Source organism: Sinocyclocheilus rhinocerous, unplaced genomic scaffold, assembly GCF_001515625.1.
Source record: "Sinocyclocheilus rhinocerous isolate Xijiao unplaced genomic scaffold, SAMN03320098_v1.1 scaffold2812, whole genome shotgun sequence".
Classification (NCBI taxonomy): Eukaryota; Metazoa; Chordata; class Actinopteri; order Cypriniformes; family Cyprinidae; genus Sinocyclocheilus; species Sinocyclocheilus rhinocerous.
In genome coordinates this window covers 230630-253828 of record NW_015629503.1, presented here as the reverse complement: position 1 = coordinate 253828, position 23199 = coordinate 230630, and the positions used below count along the sequence as shown (strand labels likewise).

At 35.5% G+C, this 23199-nt stretch overlaps 1 protein-coding gene across 3 annotated transcripts in view; it reads right to left on the bottom strand.

The window, feature by feature from the left end:
* Nucleotides 1-23199, bottom strand: part of LOC107738951 (zinc finger protein 40-like) — a 64529-nt gene that overhangs the window by 38383 nt on the left and 2947 nt on the right. For all 3 annotated transcript variants that reach the window (XM_016550878.1, XM_016550881.1, XM_016550879.1), the window contains exon 2: nucleotides 21544-21705. In XM_016550878.1, the coding sequence (XP_016406364.1) occupies nucleotides 21544-21583 (40 nt within the window). In that variant the 5' untranslated portion in view covers nucleotides 21584-21705. The remainder of the gene's footprint in view (nucleotides 1-21543; nucleotides 21706-23199) is intronic.

Sequence of the window (23199 nt, the reverse complement as noted above, 5' to 3'; positions counted from 1 at the left end):
TATACATAAAACAAAAATATTAAAAAATTATAAAAATATAATTTATATACAACTAATATATAACTATATGTATATTATAAATATATATATATATATATATATAATTAATACAGAATATACACAATATAAAATTATTTAAAAATATAAACAAAATAAATGTTATATTATATAAATTTTATTATATATAATGAATTTCATAATTATAAAATATATCTTGCTGCATTTAAATTGAAAGCTTACTATTACTATTAGTTGAGCTCTGACAACAGCTTACCCCATCTATAGGGCCAATATTGTTTGAAAAACTGCCATAAAAAAAGATCAATCATATGGAGATGTAGTGACACAACACTAGCCGATAGGGACATTTCCATTAGCTGACCCAAAACTGTCTTACAAACATTACTTTGCTAACTTGATTCATGCTCCGAGCTCCCTGTATTTCTCTCTGTCCGATTTATCCATATGATGAAGGTCTCACAGCTTCAGTTGCAGCCCATCAAATGCCAACTTCAAACTCGCAGTCCATAAACAAACTCTCTTACTCAAACAAACACACACGTGGTTGCATGAAACGTCCTGTGACTGTGTTAACAATACTCTTGCCCGCTATTGGGGGTCATTTGTCTTTCTGGTGTTAATGTAAACCAGAACTCTCGAGCCAGATCTTTACTGTGTGTTTATAGCACTATGTCCATCTCTGACTGTGTTACGTAACCAATGTGGGCTCATCCATTCTGGGCTGGTCCTCTCCACCCAACCCATCAGTCACTGAGCCCTCGGGGTGGAGGAGGGGAAATATCTTCCTGTGACCCTGCAGAACCTCAATCATGACTCCTAAAGGTTAGCATGAATATCTGATAACAAAATGGTCAAAAAATAAATAAATAAGAGAATGTATAATGTTGTTCTGCCAATGGTCAGTGTTAAAGTAGGCCGCCTTATTAATACTATTAACCAGACTATTAACTAAGACCAGACAGGAAAGATTCATGCCCTTGTTGCACTAATTGACCATAAGATTACCTTCAGTAATCTTGACATGCTGACTGACATGCACAAGAAAAAAGATACAAAATAATAACAAAAAAGTGATCATAAAAAGAAAAATGACAAATAACAAACAAATAATAAAAAATTAAAATATATAAAAATAAAACAGGTCAAATCAAACTCTTAAAAGAACTCAATCTCAAAAGAGACTAAATGTGCAAATATAGAAAATACAAATGAAAGCTGAAAAATTAGGTAACATTTAAATAAATAAATAAACAAATATCATGTAACAGTAAAAAAAAAAATACTATTGCATTTCAGGCAAATTGGGTATCAATACAAAAATACAAATGTAAGTTGACCTATCAAACAACAAATAAATTAATAGAACAACTGCAAGGCTGACCAACTGTACAACATGCTCATAAAATAAATATATTAAGCTGACCAATCATGCAACACTCCAAAAACACAAGCGTTAGGTTGGCCAATTGTGCAACAGTTTATAAAAATGGATGAACACAAATCTGGCCAATTGCACAATTTAACACTTTCAACAGTAAAGCTGACTAATTAGGCAACATTAAAAATAAACAAATAAATAAAAAAGGGCAACAATCAGACAATACAAACATTATGCTGACCTATTAAATAAATTAATTAATTGATTAATTAAATAAATATTCAAAGCTGTCCAATTGGGCAATGCTTTAAAAAAAATGCAAATATAAAGCTGACCAATCAAGCAACACTCCAAAAAAGCTGGCCAATCGTGCAACAGTTTTTAAAAATCTGGCAGAGTATTCTGGCCAATTTCACACTTTCAACATTTTTTTTTAAATTAACAATTACAAACAATTAAGCAACAATTAGAAAATAAAAATTTTAAGCTGACCTATCAAGCAATATTTTAAACAAACAAACAAACAAACAAACAAAAAATTAATACAAATGCAAAGCTGACCAATTGCCCAGCCCGTTCATAAAATGCAAATATAAAGTGAACCAATTATGCAATATTCCAAACAGCACAAGCTTTAAGCTGGTCAACTGTGCATCACTTTCAAAAGTACTAAAGTACATCTGGCCAATCATAAAAGACAGATTAATAGATAATCATGCAACATTTAAAAACAAATCTACCCTACAAGACCAGACAGGAGGTTAACATATGATCACACACCTCCACATCGAGTACCTGAGCAGTGCTGATATACAGACGGCAGGGCTGCTTCAGTTTTTTTGTCTTCCAGTGAAAGTGTGTCTCTATAAGGACAAGCCGGATTTCCCTGAATTGCAGAGGAACGCCACTGGGGAACACCTGGACCTCTCTTCAGAGTGTGTCCTCTCTCTCAAACGCACACACACATACCGCATAACCACCTCCAACCACAACACAGCGGACAAACCTCGCCTAGAAACTCTCTCTTTCTGTTTCTTTCGCTTTCGTATGAAAAGCCGGCTGGGTGTTGATAGCTCACTCACTCACTCACCTTCCCTCAATCGGTGTCTCCTCCTTCTGCGCTATTTTTTTGCCAACTACTTTTTTCAGTGTTTTTAATCCCTGCGCTAAATCAGGGAAAGCCCTGGCTACCACCACGCTGACTTCCTCTCTCAGCGAATGAGAGAGAGAGAGACACAAAGCAGGACGAAGGTCTATAAAAAGCTGTCTGCCTAATTCCTTCGGCTGAACGCTTCAAGCCACGCACAACAGCGGTAGAAGCCGAGAGTTTGTCAGCATCAGATTAGTTTCTAACCCACTTGCGGAGAGTCGCCACCCACGTTACCGCCACACACTCCTATTAATACACGACTCGGGCTCGAGCCCACACACTCCACACAGCACGGCTGCCCACTCAAAAAAAAAAAAAAACATAAACATGCTCAGACGTACACAGATGCACACACAAAAACACTCCAATCTGCCTGGCCAATTAGAGAAATTAGCCAATATTTGGAGATTTATGGTCAGATTTTCACTACAGCAGACACTGGTAAATAACAGGTTAATCAGTATCTCAAAATGTACGTTACCACATTTGGATTTTATTTTGAGGATGATTATTCAATTGGTCATTTGATGCCAGTAATCAATGCAATATTTTAATATTATCAGCAAATTTGAAAATGTACATTAACATTTATATAATAGTCCAACAGTTGTAGATTGTCAAAATCAGCTAATTACCAAATAATCATGTGGTTTTCTAAGAATTGCATCAAGATTTATGCTACATTACGGTATTAAAATGCCTTAAACAATATTTTAAGATTATCGACAAAATAACAGATTACTGACATCAGCCAATTATTTGCTATCCAGCCAATATCAGTAACCACAAGATGTTGAGATATACATTAAGATTTACATTACGGCATTTGAAATTGTCAACACGCAATTGTCAATAAGCATAAGGGCACTGTGTGCATCTGAGAAATGAGAAACTCATATTGTCAACCACAACTCTTAAGCATCACAACACACATGAACACACACACACACAAGTGCCTCTATGCAGGCTATGTAAAATGAAGTGAAAAAAAACAAAAAAAAACATGGCCAGTCATAATCATGACATGTTCCTCTCATCTGCTGCGGTAAACTACACCTACACACATATAGAAATAGAGGACCACGGTCCCACACCTGTGTGCTAGATACTAACACACCGGAAAGTGTGCAAACACACGCTTACCCACATAGCTGTCAGAGAACCTCTGGTTAACACCTGCTAGATCTGCATTTTATGGGTGGATAAGTTCTGTTCTCACACTCATACAGACACACACATGGATATAGAGTTAGTCATCATACACCTAGACTAACACACACTTAACACACCTCAGGCGCAGTTTAGTCAAAGCCCAGCGGTTCTCACGCTCAGAGCACACACACACACACACACACTTTCACAGCATTTCACACATTCACAAACACACTCATAAACGCTAAAAACCCTAAAACACTGACTGAAAGCTAAAAATAAACAAAAACTAAAAACAGAAAGGCTAGGTTGTGAATAGCATCCTATCAGACTGCTTGTGTGGTTATGCAAGTATGCATTATGCAACTTTTCAGAATACATTTTGTACAATATATCTACTGAATCCACAAAGCAATACAGACCTGCCCTTCATTTACTTGAAATAAAAAAGGTCACATTATAGGACTTTTCAGTCACTTACAATTAATTTAATGCATTCCTGCTCAATAAAATAATTAATTTCTTTAAAAAAAAAAATACCAACCCCCAATTTTTTAATGGTAGTGTATAAAAACAGCATGAAGTGTACAATATATAGTGTGCAGTACTCTAGTATTTCATTGCAAACACAGCCAAAGTCTTTATTTCATTCTGTCAGTCGTTCACAGATCTGTCTGGGTGCTGCCCATTTGTTGTCCCAACAGGAAATGCGTGCTTTCCAACGAATTTGTTTCTAATTTGTGGCTCTATGAAGAGGAGGGAAGACTCAGAGGAGATCTGCAGAATTCCCATGGCAACAACTGCTGAAGGAATGGCCCCCGTTACGCAACAGAATGAGCTCTGCCAGAGGGCAAATGAGAACACGCATGAACAGCAACCACATCTCCTGCTTCACATCAATCCACCTCTTCCCCATTCATCCCTCTCCGCCAATCATTTCCTTCGTCTGCCTTTCGGGTTTTTTTCATACATCCATTCATCCCAGCTCACTCTGTCCATACGTTCACGGCAGAATGGTTTAACCCTTTCCTGCTCATAATCTCTCCCCATTCATCTAGTTTGTTCGTTCACATTTTCACGTGCCTCTTTAGCACTCGTTCAGCAATCAATCTCGGCTCCTTCTGTGAGTGCGAGTCATTCCCAAGCACGCCCTGATGGTAATTTCTCTGCAGAAATCAATACTGAGCATTATTATATTTCACTACCTCTTCGATTTAAAACATCCGTGCCTCTCAAATCATTTAGTTCACTCCCGTTTCATCATAATAAAACAGAAATATAATTATGATGTCATCACAAACTCATCTTCAAACTTTCAATAGAGTTTTCTCTCTTTTCTGGGTTAAAAGGAATATCAGAGTTCCTACACCTTGAACAACACAGTTTCTGGATAATAAATAATTTCAATAGATACAATCAAGTCTCACCCAGAGTTGTTATTATTATTTTAACTAATAATTTTTTTTTTATTGAAATTAAGCTGAAATAAAATATCAAATTGCTAAATGTGACTATAAGGTATGAAGACATTAAGATTTTATAAACATTAACATCATGATTTTCTTCAAAGCTGCTTTGAAACAAAGTGTTTTGTGAAAAGTGCTATACACAAATAAATTTGACTTGAATTTTAACTTAAATATTAGACGAAAAACTTAAACTAAACAAAAATGAGAAATGTTAAGAGTTAACTGAAAAAAGTTGAACACTAAAATTAATAACTGGAAATAAACTGAACCTAAAATGGAGATAAAAATAAATAAATCATAATAGTAATATTTAAAAGATCTAAAGGAAATGACACAAGCATAACAAAATTACTAAAAAAAAATATTTACATTTATGTATTTATTTATTTTTATGAATTAATTAATTATTATTTTAATTTTTTGAAGATGTATAACTGTAGCTGGGTGGGCGGGGGAAAAAATTATAAAATAATATTAACCAGTTACATTAGCACCCACTTTTCATTATCTAATCTATTTCCAAAGTGCAAAATGAAGCCCCACCTTACGTTTTTCCCTCTGAACATTCAGATTCACTCAGATGCTAAATGCACTGTAAATGCAGTTTCATGTTCAAATGTATTGTGGACATGCAGTATACAGTGTACGTCTGCCTACACTATCAATAGTAACATCACCCCCATAAACTCCTGACCCTGCAGTGAACAGCACCAGTTTCCCCACAGCGCCGCTGATCTGAACGATGCTTCAAATGCACGATCTGTGGACCGACATCCATCGTCTCCGCTGACGCCTTTTGATTGGACAAGATCTGGCTGGCAGCCTCACATCATCCACAAGGTGCTTCACTTTCATAATAATGTGCTGAATCTCATTTACATGTAAAGCACTTCACTTGTCTGAAAAGCACTTCACAAATGCAATTATTCATTCAGTGCTCATTCGTATAGTAGTTTGCCTTTCAGAGCTCTAACTCTAATTGTTCTGTGATTTCTCCTGCCTAAACCATCAGGTGAATCTAAAATGACCTGAAATCAGGTGTTAACGTGCTGCAAGTGATAGGTTTTTCCAACCAGCAAAACTACAACAGCAAAAAACAACGATGCAAGCATTTGTACAAGACAAGTGTGAATGAGAATGTACACTATCATTTACTAGCTTGCCATGTAAAATGCAAAACCTCCATTTGAGAATCTCCTCAAAGGTAAAAAAATTATAAATATTCATATATCATAGGTAATCAAATATTTTTTTACAAAAGAATGGCAAGGAGAACACTTTTGAAGTAGAAGGATGGAAACCGTGTTTATTAAATAGTATAATTAGTGTATTTAGTGTTATATGATTTTCATTAAAAGTTAGGGCTGCACAATTAATTGAATTTCTAATCACGATTACAATTACGGATGCCACAATTACATAATCGTTCAAAGTGGCAATTAATAGTTAAAAGTCCACTTATGTTATTCTGTGTGCTTAAGATGTGTTTCGTTCTTTCCGCAAGTTATCTTAAGGGGTTTTCCATTGTTTTAATTTTAGTTTCAGTATAACATTATAATACCAGGCATATTTGACTTTTTTCATTTAAAGAATAAACCAATCCAATGTATAGTTCGCATTTGAGGCATAAAACTATAGAAAAGCAATAAAAGTTTTTCAGTTAGAGTGTTTTCAGCTTGTTTATTTTCATCTAAAAATATGGCATGCGGTTGCTTCAAACAATGGTATAAACATCATTCAATGTAAATTTTGATAATCTTAATTAATAACTGCAATTACAGTTTCAAGGGAATAATCGACAATTATGATTTTTGTCATAATCATGCAGCCCTATTAAAAGTCACACTTTAATATAATATAATAGGTGGAGAGAGCTGGATGTTTCTAAATCAGTTATTTGTATGTGGTATTATATCACTTTTCTAAGACAATCTGAGCTGAAAATAACAGAAAACTCGCTCGGCTTTAAAGGACAAGGACAAAACCAAGGCTGAAGACAGAGAGAGAGAGAGAGAGAGAGAGAGGGGGAGGATGTGTCCTGCTGGTGGACAGATTGTGGCGAGGGTCAAAACTCACTCTGGCTCTCTTCCACTCAGGGTGTGAATCAGTTTTAAAGGGGAACAGTCATATTTTACACACTTACACTTGTACATGCACACAAGCATTTCCTTTAAGGGACAGACTGCAACATGAGGTCAAAGGGCAAGAGAAAGGGTGTGACAGCAACAGAAGGTAATCTCTGAAACTGTTCCTGACCATCTTAGAGATTTTATCCACATATAAAACAAATTATGTTATAGATATTTATATATATATATATATATATATATATATATATACACACATACACACACACACACACACACGTGTGAGATGTGTGAATGGAAGAGGAAAGCGGTTGGATTCCCCATCAGAAGTGGAGGAATTTCCGTTCCGGACCGGGTAAATCTGGCATTGTTCTGGAGAAATCTGCTTTTGTGTGCCTCTGAAAACACACACAACACACACAAGAGAGAACACAGCACAGACAGCAAATTTTTCTGGTTGTGAGATCCAAGTACACACAAATCCTTAAAGGAATAGTTCACCCACTACATAAAAATCTCCCAAAAACACTATTGTACAGTATTAGCTATCGAATGGACCCGAAATATAGCATACTAGTCTTTCATGGTGCTTTTTTAAATCACTTTTGGAGCTTGATAGCATCCATTTATTAGTTGCTATGGCTGAATTTATTCAATTATTAAATCCTTTTCTCTGTATTACATCTTTTTTCCCTTCTTTTCCTCTCTGTATGAAAGTCACTCAGGTTACCGGACTCCCGCTGAGTCCTTGGGCTCCCGTTCAGGGCTGCCTCTCTATCAAACTACGCTTCTTTCTCTCTCAATCCTTTCTTCTCCTCTATCGCCATCCTCCCATTCCCATTGGGGTCTCTCCCACAGATAATCCATCGTTCACCCAGTCAATCCTCCTTCCTTAAAAAAGGGAAAAAAAAGCTCTCTTTCACTCCTTGCTTCCTCCCGCAGTCAGACGCAGGAACGGCACCTGCACACACAGACTCATGCTGCTCCTGTTGCCCTAGCAACAGCCAGATCGAGCTTCGCTTGTGTAAACCGTTAGGCTTTGCCAGTGTCGTCTCGCACACACATACACACACACACAGGCAAACCCCACGCAACAACATCCTTATAAGGGTTTCCGGTGGTCTGCAGTCAGGGTTTGATATCTTTAGAGCAATTCTGCTTTCAAACAAAGCCGCATTCACAAAAAATGGAGTGCGCCACTTTAGATGACGTCTTTGCTTTAAAGTCAAGATGAAATCAAAATTGTCCCCATTTGCTTACTCCTGGATTTATTGTGCACAATCCATCAATGCATGATACTGAAAAAGTTTGTCTTTGTAATATTTTATCAACTTGAAAAATGACTTTCCGTTTTGGCTGATGTTGCCTATGAAATGCAAACAACGGATTCATGTTTACTCATTGTTTTAGGCTTACTGTATAGGTAATGCAGCCTTTCTAAAACAGTTAACCTAGTCATTTAATGCCATTTAACATTAATATAATAAAGGTTTTGACAATAAAAGCTAATAACAATAGATTTGAAAAAGATGCGTTACCATTGGGATACTAGAGATGCTCTAGAGGGTGAACTTCAATTTCATTAAACAGAAACTCAAACGGAAATGAGAAATGTTGTCTTGGCAAAAGAAATAAAATAAGTTTAAACTTAAGCACAAAAAGTTGACAGTAAAATATGTAATTTTAACTCTAAACTACAGTAAAAGTGCTAGTGTAAAAGCCTGTTAATTAGTTAAAGGGCAAGTTTACTATATACTGTGAAAAACATGACATTTTAATTAATTTTACAGTAAAATACTCTTAAATGTACAGACTTTGGAAGTAAAACAAACGGTAAACCAGCAATCCTACAATTCTCTGCATAAGACATTATATTCAATGGTACTTTAAATAATTATGTTTCTTGTTAGTTGGTATCAATTGTGTACATTTGTTACATCTTATGTTGTTTAATTAATGTGTATTGCATAATTTTAGTGTCATGTCTGTTACCATGATGGTGTTTTGACTTTATTTGCAGGACACTAAAATGTTGCTACCATATTTTTTTTATGGTAAAGTACTGGCAACCACAGCTGCAACATGCAACATGCAACATCTAATTAATTCTGCCCTCGTTTTTTTCTTGTTTAACACCGTTTCACTCAGAAATAAAACCATATTATGGAAGCAGAATGGGTCACAAATGCAATTTTATGACTTAACAGAAGCCCTCAAGAATCAAACTTACATAAAAATGCTGTTCAGCCTAGAAAGAACCAACGCTGCAGGGTTACACATTTAAGACCAGCAAGAATGTTCACTGGATCTGGGATACATTTCTGGGATTTACTTGTGGGATTTAATTAATCTGTGCCGTTCTTCAAACTTGAAAGCTACATTGTAAAATTTAACAAGTTTGGCATTTTTTCATTCACAAGCAGCGGTTGTTGTAACCGCAAGAAACAAACCACACTGAAATATTCTGTCCACTAGTGTGATGTAGTGTTTGAACTGCAATGCGTTTAAACAGAGACACAAAAAGAGCATTACAGCGTGCTGACAGACACTGAGCATGTGGTGCATGGACTGCGTGAAAACAGAGAGAGAGACAAAAACACACTTTTTCTACGCTATTTTAATCTGTCACACCAAACAAAGCTGTTTTGACCACAATACCTCAAGGCCTAAACTCCTATATACAGGCGTATGTGGGCGTATCCCCTGTAAATGTGCATGTAAATACACAATCTCTTCTAAACATTAAACCGACATGCAGCGCTCACACAGAAATACCTCAGGCAATCAACTCTGAGGGGAAAATAAGGCAACACGCAGGCCCGAAGTGTGAGAACACACACTCGCACAACCTCTTCAGCTTATTGCAGGTGGGTGGCGTCGGTCCAGCATTAGTCACTTTAGTCCGATACACAGTCAGAGCTTGACAGACATTCAGAATGAAAGTCTGAATGGTGTTCAGGCACAGTGAGGGGGTGGAACGCACGGAAAAAAAATGCAAGAACGAACAATAGCCAAAAAAGACCTTGTGTGCAGTAAGAGGGAAGCACTGAGCTGCAATTTTACTCCGGCTGTATTGTAAGCCCTATGAGAGGAAGCAATTTGAGGGTTTGCAGGACATCTAAAAGCCTCACAGAAGAGGAGAAACACTTAAGAGTTAGGGTCATTTTTACCATGGTAACCATAGTTTCCACCAAAACACTGATACTACAGTTACTGTTGCTACTAAAAGGCAAAAGCGAAGACAATGGAGGCTGATATCAAGTCACTGCAGCCTTTTTTTGTTGTACCTTTTAGCAAAAACTACTGTTACCATGGCAAATTTTTCTAAGGGTTTCTTCTATAACAGGAACAATTCAAAGAACTGTGTTAAATACATTTAGACATGACCTTGGCAACAGATTTCGCTTGTTACACAAAAGCAACCACAAACTGAAACATGACACCTTGCTTTTGTAACAGATTTGTAACAGTTTGTCAGTCAGTCATTTATGTTGTGGTGGATTTAAAATACTTTTTATATAATCAAACAAACATCACACAGCAGAAAGACAGCATCCCGATTAACACAATGTCCCCCAAAGTGAGAATCAGAATTAGTGCAGTACAAATCATAGTGCACAATGATTTTATGTGTAAATTGTAAAATCATCAACCATCCTTTTTATGAACAGTTACAATGTTTTTAAAATATTACAAAAGATTGCTATTTCAAATAATTGCTGGTCTACTTTCTCTTCATCAAAGAATCCTGGGAAAATGGATTTGTTTTCAGAACAATATTAAGCAGCACAACTGTTTTCAACATTGATAATACTAAGAAATGTTTATTGAGCAGCAAATCAGCATATTATAATGATTTCTGAAGGATCATGTGACACTGACTGGAGTAATGATACTGAAAAGTCAGCATTGCATCACAGGAATAAATTACATTTTACAATATATTCAAATAATAAACAGTTATTTTAAATTGTAATAATAGATTTTACTAGTAATAATACTTTTTTCAGTTTTTACTGTATTTTTGACCAAACAAATGCAGCCTTGGTGAGCATAAGAGATTTAAAAAAAAACTCAAAAAAATCTTACTAACCCCAGACTTTTGAACAGTAGTGTAAATTGTTACATGAAATGCCACTATCCACCATAAGTATAGGCAGGAATCAGGATTAATGTATTACAAATTTTTAATATAACAATTCACATAATGCACTAATACAAACTATTTGCACAAAATTCCTGTTCATTATTCACGAATGAGACCCATAGTATGTTAAAAATACTATGCCAATGTATGATTTTCACCGTCACCTGTGAAATATGTACTTTTAATGTGCAATTGAGATTCTTATAATTAAAAAAAAAAGGTTTTGCACAGCAAGTGTGCAACATCTCATTGATTAAATTGGGGGGAAACAAAATTTACAAGTGTAGACAAGTGTAACTCCAGCAAAGTTTCTGATCAATGAGCCTAAAGTGATGGTCTGCATTTCTCCACTGATGCCAGGAAAAGCCCATGATGGGCAAACAAAGAAACATGCTGTATGACTGCAAACCAAAACGTGCTGGACCCATTTTCTTTTCGGGCAGTAAAAAATATACTTTTTTAACAGCTAAGCTGTTAAATTTATTGCTAAATTACTGGAAAGAGTCAGTGTTTCCATGGATGGGGGGAAAAGACTTATTCCTTGAAGGAATAAAAAGCAGAATTATGTCTTATCCCCCCATACGTACATGTTCGGAAGTGGTTTTAAAAATCTTTGCTGACCAGAGAAAAACTGGTTTTGATAACATACACATGCACAATTGTGCCATATGTCACTATGAAAAACAGTCTCTCAAATTCAGTTTTTGTTCGCTCACACACTCTTTAATTTCTCTGTAAGGTTTGCAGGGAAATGTTTATTGAGCAGCAAATCAGCATATTATAATGATTTCTGAAGGATCATGTGACACTGACTGGAGTAATGATACTGAAAAGTCAGCATTGCATCACAGGAATAAATTACATTTTACAATATATTCAAATAATAAACAGTTATTTTAAATTGTAATAATAGATTTTACTAGTAATAATACTTTTTTCAGTTTTTACTGTATTTTTGACCAAACAAATGCAGCCTTGGTGAGCATAAGAGATTTAAAAAAAAACTCAAAAAAATCTTACTAACCCCAGACTTTTGAACAGTAGTGTAAATTGTTACATGAAATGCCACTATCCACCATAAGTATAGGCAGGAATCAGGATTAATGTATTACAAATTTTTAATATAACAATTCACATAATGCACTAATACAAACTATTTGCACAAAATTCCTGTTCATTATTCACGAATGAGACCCATAGTATGTTAAAAATACTATGCCAATGTATGATTTTCACCGTCACCTGTGAAATATGTACTTTTAATGTGCAATTGAGATTCTTATAATTAAAAAAAAAAGGTTTTGCACAGCAAGTGTGCAACATCTCATTGATTAAATTGGGGGGAAACAAAATTTACAAGTGTAGACAAGTGTAACTCCAGCAAAGTTTCTGATCAATGAGCCTAAAGTGATGGTCTGCATTTCTCCACTGATGCCAGGAAAAGCCCATGATGGGCAAACAAAGAAACATGCTGTATGACTGCAAACCAAAACGTGCTGGACCCATTTTCTTTTCGGGCAGTAAAAAATATACTTTTTTAACAGCTAAGCTGTTAAATTTATTGCTAAATTACTGGAAAGAGTCAGTGTTTCCATGGATGGGGGGAAAAGACTTATTCCTTGAAGGAATAAAAAGCAGAATTATGTCTTATCCCCCCATACGTACATGTTCGGAAGTGGTTTTAAAAATCTTTGCTGACCAGAGAAAAACTGGTTTTGATAACATACACATGCACAATTGTGCCATATGTCACTATGAAAAACAGTCTCTCAAATTCAGTTTTTGTTCGCTCACACACTCTTTAATTTCTCTGTAAGGTTTGCAGGGAGCCAAACAGACATGGCCAAACCTGTTGCTGCGCATCTGTTTTAGTTACTGTTGCTAAAACGGAGGGTGATCCCAGCCGCAGGGAACACAGAGCGCGAGAAAGAGAGCGAGAAAACAGCATGGGTTTCACTTGCTCAAACTGTACAGTAAAGAGCGGAAATACTGGTTTGCCCTCATAAGCATGACAACAGGTAAAAATCAAGCCATCTGAAGCCACACCAAAACTCCATCACAGCGTCTCTATTGAGATGAGAGTTCATCTACATCATCAGGGTCTGAACTTAATTTCATCTACATCTTCACAAAACTAGGTCAATTAATATTAATCTTTCATGTAATAGTTTTGTTCATAAGTTCATATTTCACCCTAAAATGAATGTAGTACAGTAATACAAATCATTAAAATAAATATTTTAATGCATAATACTCACAACTATTGTGTTTACTTACAATGTATACATACAATTGTTCTTTGCAAATTAAGTACTTTTTAAAGTACTTAAAAATATTCAGAAATAGATTCATATAAAAGCCCGTTTCTGCCACAGAATAAAGAATTAAAAAAGTTTCTCTCACAATTCTCACTTTGAACTGCAATTCTGAGAAGAAAAGTCAGAATTATGAGATAAGTCACAATTACCTTTTTTATTCTGTGGCAAACTTAATTTCATCTACATCTTCACAAAACTAGGTCAATTAATATTAATCTTTCATGTAATAGTTTTGTTCATAAGTTCATATTTCACCCTAAAATGAATGTAGTACAGTAATACAAATCATTAAAATAAATATTTTAATGCATAATACTCACAACTATTGTGTTTACTTACAATGTATACATACAATTGTTCTTTGCAAATTAAGTACTTTTTAAAGTACTTAAAAAGATTCAGAAATAGATTCATATAAAAGCCCGTTTCTGCCACAGAATAAAGAATTAAAAAAGTTTATCTCACAATTCTCACTTTGAACTGCAATTCTGAGAAGAAAAGTCAGAATTATGAGATAAGTCACAATTACCTTTTTTATTCTGTGGCAAACAAAAAAAAAATGTGGTCGAAAAAAAAAACAGTGAGATGTAAACTCACAATGCTGAGAAAAAAAAAGTCATTTGCGAGATATAAAAGTCAGAATTGTATGATAAAAAGTCACAATTACCTTATTATTTTATTTTGTGGCGGAAATGGGCTTCCATTGATTCATTTATTTTCTAAATATTAGAAGCAACTAATATTCTAATAATTCTAATATGGTCATTGCTAATAATTACCATATTTCAACAAGTCTGTTCACACCCAAACCAAAACTAATATTTCTCGGGCTGAATAAAAAGCTAATTTATTTCAGTACTATAGGTGGCGCAATACAACTTCCGCAAAGTCATAACGCAAACAACACAGAACATGAAAACCAAAAACTAGACAAAAGTTAGCAAACAATCACAGAGCTAAAGGACCCACAATAAGCACAACAGCTTAGCTACCAAACGGTTAGCAAAACAACTAAAAACAAAAAGGAGGAAGCAGAAGAAAAAAAGGGGAAAAACCCTTCTTCTGTCATCTGATAAATGTTTGTTTGAACACATCTATAGGAATGCACTGCTTTGATTTAAAAATCACATCTTGTTCACAAATATTCACTTTCTTTCATTGAGATCAGGCCTTCAAAAACACGACCTGTACTCTGCTCTCATGAAATATCTGACTGATATAAATATTACTGTGAAAGGACAGCCTAACTATGCAGATTTTACATCAGCTGCCACTGCAGCTTTACGTTTGAAATGCTATAAAAAGAACAGAGATGCAAGAACCATTTAACTTTAGACAGAAACAACTCCGGGATATTCATAGGGTCTGTCTCTGGGATTAGACAGACTAGAATTAAGGCCCTACTTTGAGTTCAAGACCCCTTCTTAACCCCAAGCCTGACCTCTGATGCTTAGGGGGAGACAGAAGTGTCAGACCGCTACAGCACTGAAACAAATGTGCGCCCTCGGGTAACGCATGAGAAAAACAACGTTCGGCATTCAGACTGCCTCTCAATCGCTTCATCTCCTCATCTAAACCGAAATGTACAACTAATGTGAATTACACGATAAATATTCATCATACTGAGGCTCATTCAACAGGTCACAATATGAGAATTTATGTTTTTTTCATCTTTTGAAACAAAATGTACTATGCAAACACACTGTAACTTTTAGAACTCAAAATTTCCTCCCAAGTCTGAAACTGCAAATCTTGGGGTCAGTAAGATTTTTTTAAGTGAACACTTGCACTGAATTGATCAGAGATTAATGAAAAGTTAGACAGTGACGACATTTAAAATGTTACAAATTATTTATGTTTCAAATAAATGCTGATCTTTTGAACTTTCTATTCGTCAAAGAATCCTGAAAAACAAATGGCTTACACAAAAATATCAAGCAACAACTACTGATAATAATAATTCAACAGTGACAATAATAAGAAATGTTTCTTTAGGAAATCATCATATTAGAATGATATCTGAAGGATCTGAAGGACATTCAAGACTGGAGTAATGGCTGCTGAAATTTCAGCTTTGCAACACAGGAATACATTACATCTTAAAAGATTTTTAAACAGAATGCAGTTATTTTAATTTAATTTAATTTTTTTACAATATTACTGTTTTACTGTATTTTGATCAAATAGGCTAACTGCAGCCTTGGTGAGCATAAGAGACTTCTTTCAAAAACATGAAAAAAAACCTAATTTTTGAAAAAAATTTAAAAGTTTGAGATATTGCATAAAATTAGTATTAAAATTTCCAAAATGAGCATAATACTTTTTTAATTTGGTAAGAAGACACGCAGAAACTACCATGAAATCCCATTTACCAAATAAATTCTTATATGTGTGTTAAAAAAGTCATGTGACTTTGCCTCAACAAGTCATGTGGCTGAACAATTTTCTCAGAGAAGAAAATGTAATCAGATCAGACCAATATCATCACATTGTATCTTAAATCCCGCAATGGCAACAACTATTTTGTTTTGATTTTGTGCCAATTTTCTGCAAACTATTTTATTCTTTTGAACAGATTGGGGAAAATGCTACTTTATTTGCAAATTTGATCCTAGAACAAATAATTAAAATACATAATAAATTACTATTCAATAATAAATAATAAATTACTACCACAATTTCATTCTGCCAACTAGACAATTACAATGAACCTGACAGCAAACCATTACACGAGTGTAGCAAATTGCTGTTAATCATTTCATATGTAAAGAGGGTGTTTAAATGCGTCAACAAAAGCAGCCTGTATAGGTGGATCTAGGAGGAAAAAAGCTTTTTTTAGCTTGAGCCCACCTGAAATGTGAAACCCAAAACTGTATACTGCACGTCTATATAGACTCCTACTCAGAGTTTGTTTTTGACGTCAAACTTGGCGCAGCCATGCAGGAGGACATCGAATCAAACTCCCCCACCTCATAAACCATGAGAAACACTCGACAGCACTACTATGCGTGTCTCTCTCCTCCGCGTTATTCCTAAAGGAGGTTAATCTCATCCTGCGCCAACGGAGAAGTCAGACTGAATTGAGACAGAAACAGTGGCATCTGCCACAAAAACAATTTAAAGTGACAACTCTGAATCTATGGACCCATCCATCACGGCCGTGAGAAGTCCAATGCACGTGACACCTGAGATTATCGGCGCTGGTCCGGGTTACACAGTCACAGCCCACGCACGCCTGGACTCTCCAGAGGTCAGCGAACAAACCCGGGAGTCGATTATTAACAGGTTCGCCGGGTCACGCAGTCAAAACGCGCATTCTGGGTGAAACATTTACCCCTGCAGCTTCAAAGGGACGTTCCAGATTACGACAGCAGTGGCTGAGTGATTGCTGAGCGTGTGCTGCACTAAAAAAGGACTTTTCCATTTCAGCGTTCTGTGGTCATCTACCACCAACACAAGCTGCAACAGTCTGTGAACCGCACCACCTGTGCGTGGGTGAAATGTGTTAGACCAAGAGCAGGTTGATTCAATGTCTCAGACAGAGAACGTGTTTTAATGGGTGCTTTAGAAATGGGAAGTAAAGGAAGGCCCACAGGAGAAACTTTCGGCATTGGCATGCTGCAATTTCCCCACCTACGGTTACTGTGCCAACAACACCACTCTAAAATGTTATGGGGATGGTTAAAGGCAACATGGGCCAACATTCAACTTACTCCCACATTTCTAAAGAGCGTACCTTACGGTCTTTAGACATGCAAATAAACAACTAATGTATTCTGCAGAAAAGCATAACATGTTTAAAGGAAGTAGACACTAGGACGGGACTAATTTACATTGTTTTGGTAACCACAGTTGTGTTTTGTTTTTTCCTAGGCAATCCTAACAAAATGATTTGCACACATACAAATATATATAAGGACAGTACATTCATAATATTCAGCAGATTTGTATTTCAAATAAATGCTGTTATTTATAACTTTCTATTCAAAGAATCCTGGAAAAAAAAGAGAATGTAGCGGTTTCTACAAAAATATCATGTTTTCAGCATTATTAATAATAGGAAAACAGCACAAAAGAAAGATTAGTGATGGATCATGTGACACTGAAGACTGGAGTAATGATGCTGAAAATTCAGCTTGCATCACAGGAATAAATTACATTTTAAAATATATTCAAATAGAAAACATTTATTTTAAATTGCAATATTAGTGATGGATCATGTGACACTGAAGACTGGAGTAATGATGCTGAAAATTCAGCTTGCATCACAGGAATAAATTACATTTTAAAATATATTCAAATAGAAAACATTTATTTTAAATTGCAATAATATTTCACATTATTTCGGTTTTTACAGTATTTATGACCCCAAAATTTTAAATTGTATATGTATACAAAGTCATACACTCAGAAAAAAAACCCTAAACAGCTAAATTAACAATAAACTGACTGACTATGGAATTTCATGACTTCCAAGACTTTCCACCAGAAATGCTTTTTCCAGCCTTTCAACCCCCTTGTGCTCTTTTCACGGTACGTTTACTAGCGGAAAACTCACTACTGTACGGATTTTTCAAGATCTCTGACCCTTCCATTATATTTAACAATTCACTCATAAAAAGGAACAACAATCTAACACAAAAAAAGGCTGCTTTTAACCTTTATAAACTAACTTGTTAAAGCAATCATTCACCCAGAAATGAAAACTGATTATTTATTCAACCTCATGCCAATCCAAACCCGCACATTAATTCGATTTTTTTCCCCACGAAACACAAAAGGGAATTTTTGAAGAATCGTCACATAGCTTTTCACTACAGAACAACAGTTTATAGTGACAACACCTGATAAGCTTCAAACAAAATGCAAAAAAAACTCAATAAAGCAGTCTAAATGACTAGTATGGTATATTTCAAGTATTCTGTAGTAAGGTAGCCCTTTGTGAGGAAATAAATCACTAATACTAATGATAAAAGAGACCTTTGTGAAGTTTTGTTTCACTGCAGGCAGAAAGTCATATGGGTTTGGAACAACTTGAGGGTGATTAAACAAATTAACTAGGCCTATTCCTTTAGCTAGAAAGGTTAAAATACTGTTAAAAAGCAAAAGAAAGCAGCATGAAAATATGTGACAGATGCTTGTGAGCTAATTTGTATCATATCTTTGGCCCCAACACTGTATACCTCAATGGTTTATAATTTTGTAAAAAGAAAAACAGGTGACATAAGGATCGACAACGACGTAATGTGAGCAGCAGCACAAGCGCCTGTGTGCTTGGAGACCAGCTGTTTCAGAAAAGTAAACATACTTAGTCCAATGGGGGGAAGAGGTTCCTTACTTCCTGCCGGTTTACCCACAAACTGCGTCACTGAAGCATTCCTGCTCTGCTCTGAAGTCACGAGATGCACACGCATGAAACAAAACACAAACTGACATGTTGGCTGAGTCTGCGCCAAGCAATGATTTCAACACGCTACCTAACATTAAACACAGCCTGGAAACACGGCAGCCTCAAAGAACAATGAAAGCTTTATGCTTTTATGCTTTGACCGTCTGACTCGGTTTTGACATGCTTTAGAATGAATGGGTGTGTTCTGCTGACAGACAGAGGTCACCTCTGTATCCATGACACCAATAACACAGCAGCCCAACACAAAGGAGGGAATCCTCTAGTTCCTTGTTCTGGTATTTTTCTTTCTCTTTCATACTTTGTTGATTCAAAACATTGCTGTACAGCCATTTTCATTCGCACAGCCCAATGACACAATATGCAAGAATAAGTCCAAAAATAAACTATATTTTTGAATGTAACTTTTATTGCATTTCAACATTAAAGCTCTAGTTCTAATTACACTTTGATTCTACACAAAATATTGAGTTTCAGTATCATAAACGACAAGGAGCTTTTGAACATGAAATGGCATGAATTGTGGCTGGACTTTGAAGTGGGGGCTTTCTTGTTAAAAAGTAAATGTCTGGGATTCCACAGAAACGTCATGCATGGAAGCGCAATTTCAGCGTGTACCGACATGCTTTTTGCATTTCCTTGCCGCTGTCACAGAAACATTTAAAGCAACCTTGGCTTTGAGAAATACGTAACTAAAACGTATTTTTTCTGGAGAAGATTAAAGTTAATAATTCAGTATTTGATTGTCTCCTAAACTGCTTGGTGCCTTGTTATTAACACACTGTAAAAAAAAAATTTGTAATTTTTTAAAGTAAAAACTCACTGTAAAAAATGATTTTTCAAATAGAACAAAGATTATTGGAGTCTATTTTACAAGAAAATGCTATTTCAGGTTTTCTACTTCACACTTTCATATTTAATTCAATGTGTTACTTTGTAATTATTTTTTAACTTTACTAGCAATTTCTGTGGGAAAATTTTTATATTATTTCACTTATCATATAGCATGCACTATATGTAATTTTCTGTAAAATAGTATCAAATGAATGTTTTTTACAAGTAAAAACTATGAATTACTGAATAATTTCCGGTTAAAGACAGTAAAAGTACATTCCCAGAAGTTTCCATGTGACACATCCCAAACGATTGTATTTAATATAAACAATTTTTATCTTTTTTTATCAGTAATTACATGAGGGTGTTTTGTGTTATATTTTCTGTTATTTAGTTCATGTTTATTGCATTAGTTTCATGTGTGTTACCCTGATGGTTGTCACTGTGTGTATAAACCTGTGCACCATTTAAAATCTACTTGTCACTTAGGATGTTAAAGAGATCAATAATTTTTGTTCAAGACCAAAGTGTTACTAATATAATCTAGAGCTTTGATGTTAATATGTAATGACACCTTCATAAACTTCTACAAACTTGCTTTTAATCAAGAAAGAATCATCATGGTCATATCTGTGGTCTTTATTATAAAAGCAAAAATAAGACTCAAAAATGGTTTTGTGTGTGTGTGTGTGTGTGTGTGTTTTCCCCCCTCTCTTCACTTAATAATACTAATATTGGGAAAAGACATAGCCGTCTCTAGTGGATGCTGTTCTGTAATCAAACTAAATTATTCATTTTGTTTGGCCAAGCTCAAAGCAATAACTATCCAAACACTCCAAAATCTGGGTTGCTACACACTCTGCTAGAGCGAGTATATTTTTATTTCTATAAAAAATGACATGCATTAAAATACAGAGATACTAACTTAATTCTATTCATAATTCTAACATAATTCAAAATTCTAACATAAAATACTGCTTGCTGTAATTAAACAGATGCCGTCTACATGCTAGTGTACTCTTAAACATTGACTATAAGTCACAGTAAGCAGAAAATGCTTCCGGAAAATGTCAATAAATATTGATCCACAAAAACACTTTATAGAAAAAGAACTTCCCTCCCTCAAACGCCACCTGCCAGAAACTACTTCCTGTTTCAACAGGAAACACATCAACACAGAAAAAGAAAACTGTGTTAGTCAATTGACTTCACAGAGTCGTCAAAATAGAATTATTAGAAGCACTTTTTGAAAGACACGTAGAACTGAAACTATAAAGTTTCCACTCACACAAATCTCTTAATGACTAACTAATTTGTGGTAAATAAATATGAGTAATTTCACACAGAACCAAAATATACAAAAATAGCCCAAGCCACGTAAACAAATGTTCTAGTTTGACTGGAAAACCAACACTTTTCTATTAACTAGCCAAATATTTCCTTTCTACGAACATTTTCAGAAACTTCAAAGATATTTTAACGATATTGAGACCTCCTGACACCTGTGAAAGGATAAAGCATGAACCAACATAAACACCCTAAGCAAACAGAATTCTGGTCCAACGGAAGACAGCACTTACCTTTCAGGTTTTTAGGGTTGTTTTGCTTTGTACGTGGCATTTTCAGAGTTTTTCCGCTGGCTCAGTGACACATTGTACGGAAAGATGCTGGATGGAATGCGGCCAATCACAGGGAGGAAAGACAATCTCCTATTCCACACAGGAAAGACACCCTCTGCACATCTGGGACAGATGAGAAACAAATAAACTGAAGCAAAAGCAAAATAGGCCACAAACATACTCTTGCTGCTGGAAACAACACAAGCGTGGCTTCCTCTTTCTCTAGCTCCAGCTACTGTGACAAAAATCACTAGCGTTGTCAGTAAGAACTGATGTCTTAGGTGGGCTGACACAGATACAGAAGTGTGAACAGTAATCAGATTCCTGATCTTAATGGTCTGTTGCCATCGATGAATTGACTAACTGCACTTCTACACACACCTGCGTTTATCTGACATCAAACCCAGAGAAATGACACTGTCATCTCTGCCGTGCTGCAAACCCTGCGGGGATTTTTAAAAGTGCTATTCAAGGTCTCCATCACAAGCAAAATTTCAGAATAATTTCATTAGACATATTTTAAATATTTTAAATATTCTCAAGACAAGCTACAGCCATTGAACACATTTAGCCATACAGCACAATAAAAAAGGGCCCACAAAATGTTTTAAATAACTATGAAAAATAAATTAATTTGCTAAATATTAGCTACAATGATATATAGTAGGCCTATCTAAAAAATTAATTTGATATATTTCAATAGAAAACGAATCCTCCTAAACGTTAAAACACATTTCGAATGAATTGGGATTTAAAAAGAATACATACATTTATAGACTGTAGACTGTATAAATGCCGATAAATAGCCAATTAATCAGCCTGGTTGGTATGTATCCTCTCACAATAATGTTGACAGGTTGTTTATCACCAGACTTCAAAATATTTTAAGAAAGGAAAAAATGAAATCGCATCATATGACCCCTTTAAAACTGCAGCTCTCAAAATGGCAAAATGCATTTCTCAGCTCTGCAGGAACAGATGCAAATACACCCCACGTTCTACACAAGATGCTCTTTGTTTCAATGTTTAGGAGGTTTTTGTTTCTATTTGTCCCTCAGCTCCATTGCAGCATGAAGCAAACATCTGACATGCCTCGTCCACCGCATGAATCCCGTCTGGCATGTGCCAGATTCCACGCGAATGTTCCGTCTCACCACATTACATAATGCTTACTACGAGTGTGTATGATTTCCCTCCATGTGCAGCTCTACGGCAATGACATCACCTCCCTGAGGATTCGAGCATACACACACACTCACACACACAGCGCATGCACCAGGTTTCACACACACTTCTAGAATAGTGTTTCGCACTCCTGGTCCAGGAAGCCCCCCGCCACTGCACATTTTGGATTATCTGACGCATCCATATCAGAACATGGAGCCTTTAACAATTAGGTGCGTTTGATTAGAGAGACCAGGATTGAGAAATACTGTCCTAGGACAATCGGTGTGTGTTAAAAAAAAATCCCCCTGCATGACTATGTTGATTAATATTGTGTTATTTCAGAATTGGAATGTTACAATGTTACTGCAGAATTTGAATATGGCATTTCAGAATTGAAAAGTTACAGTGCAACTAAAGAATTTGAATATTGTGTTATTTCATAATTGAAAT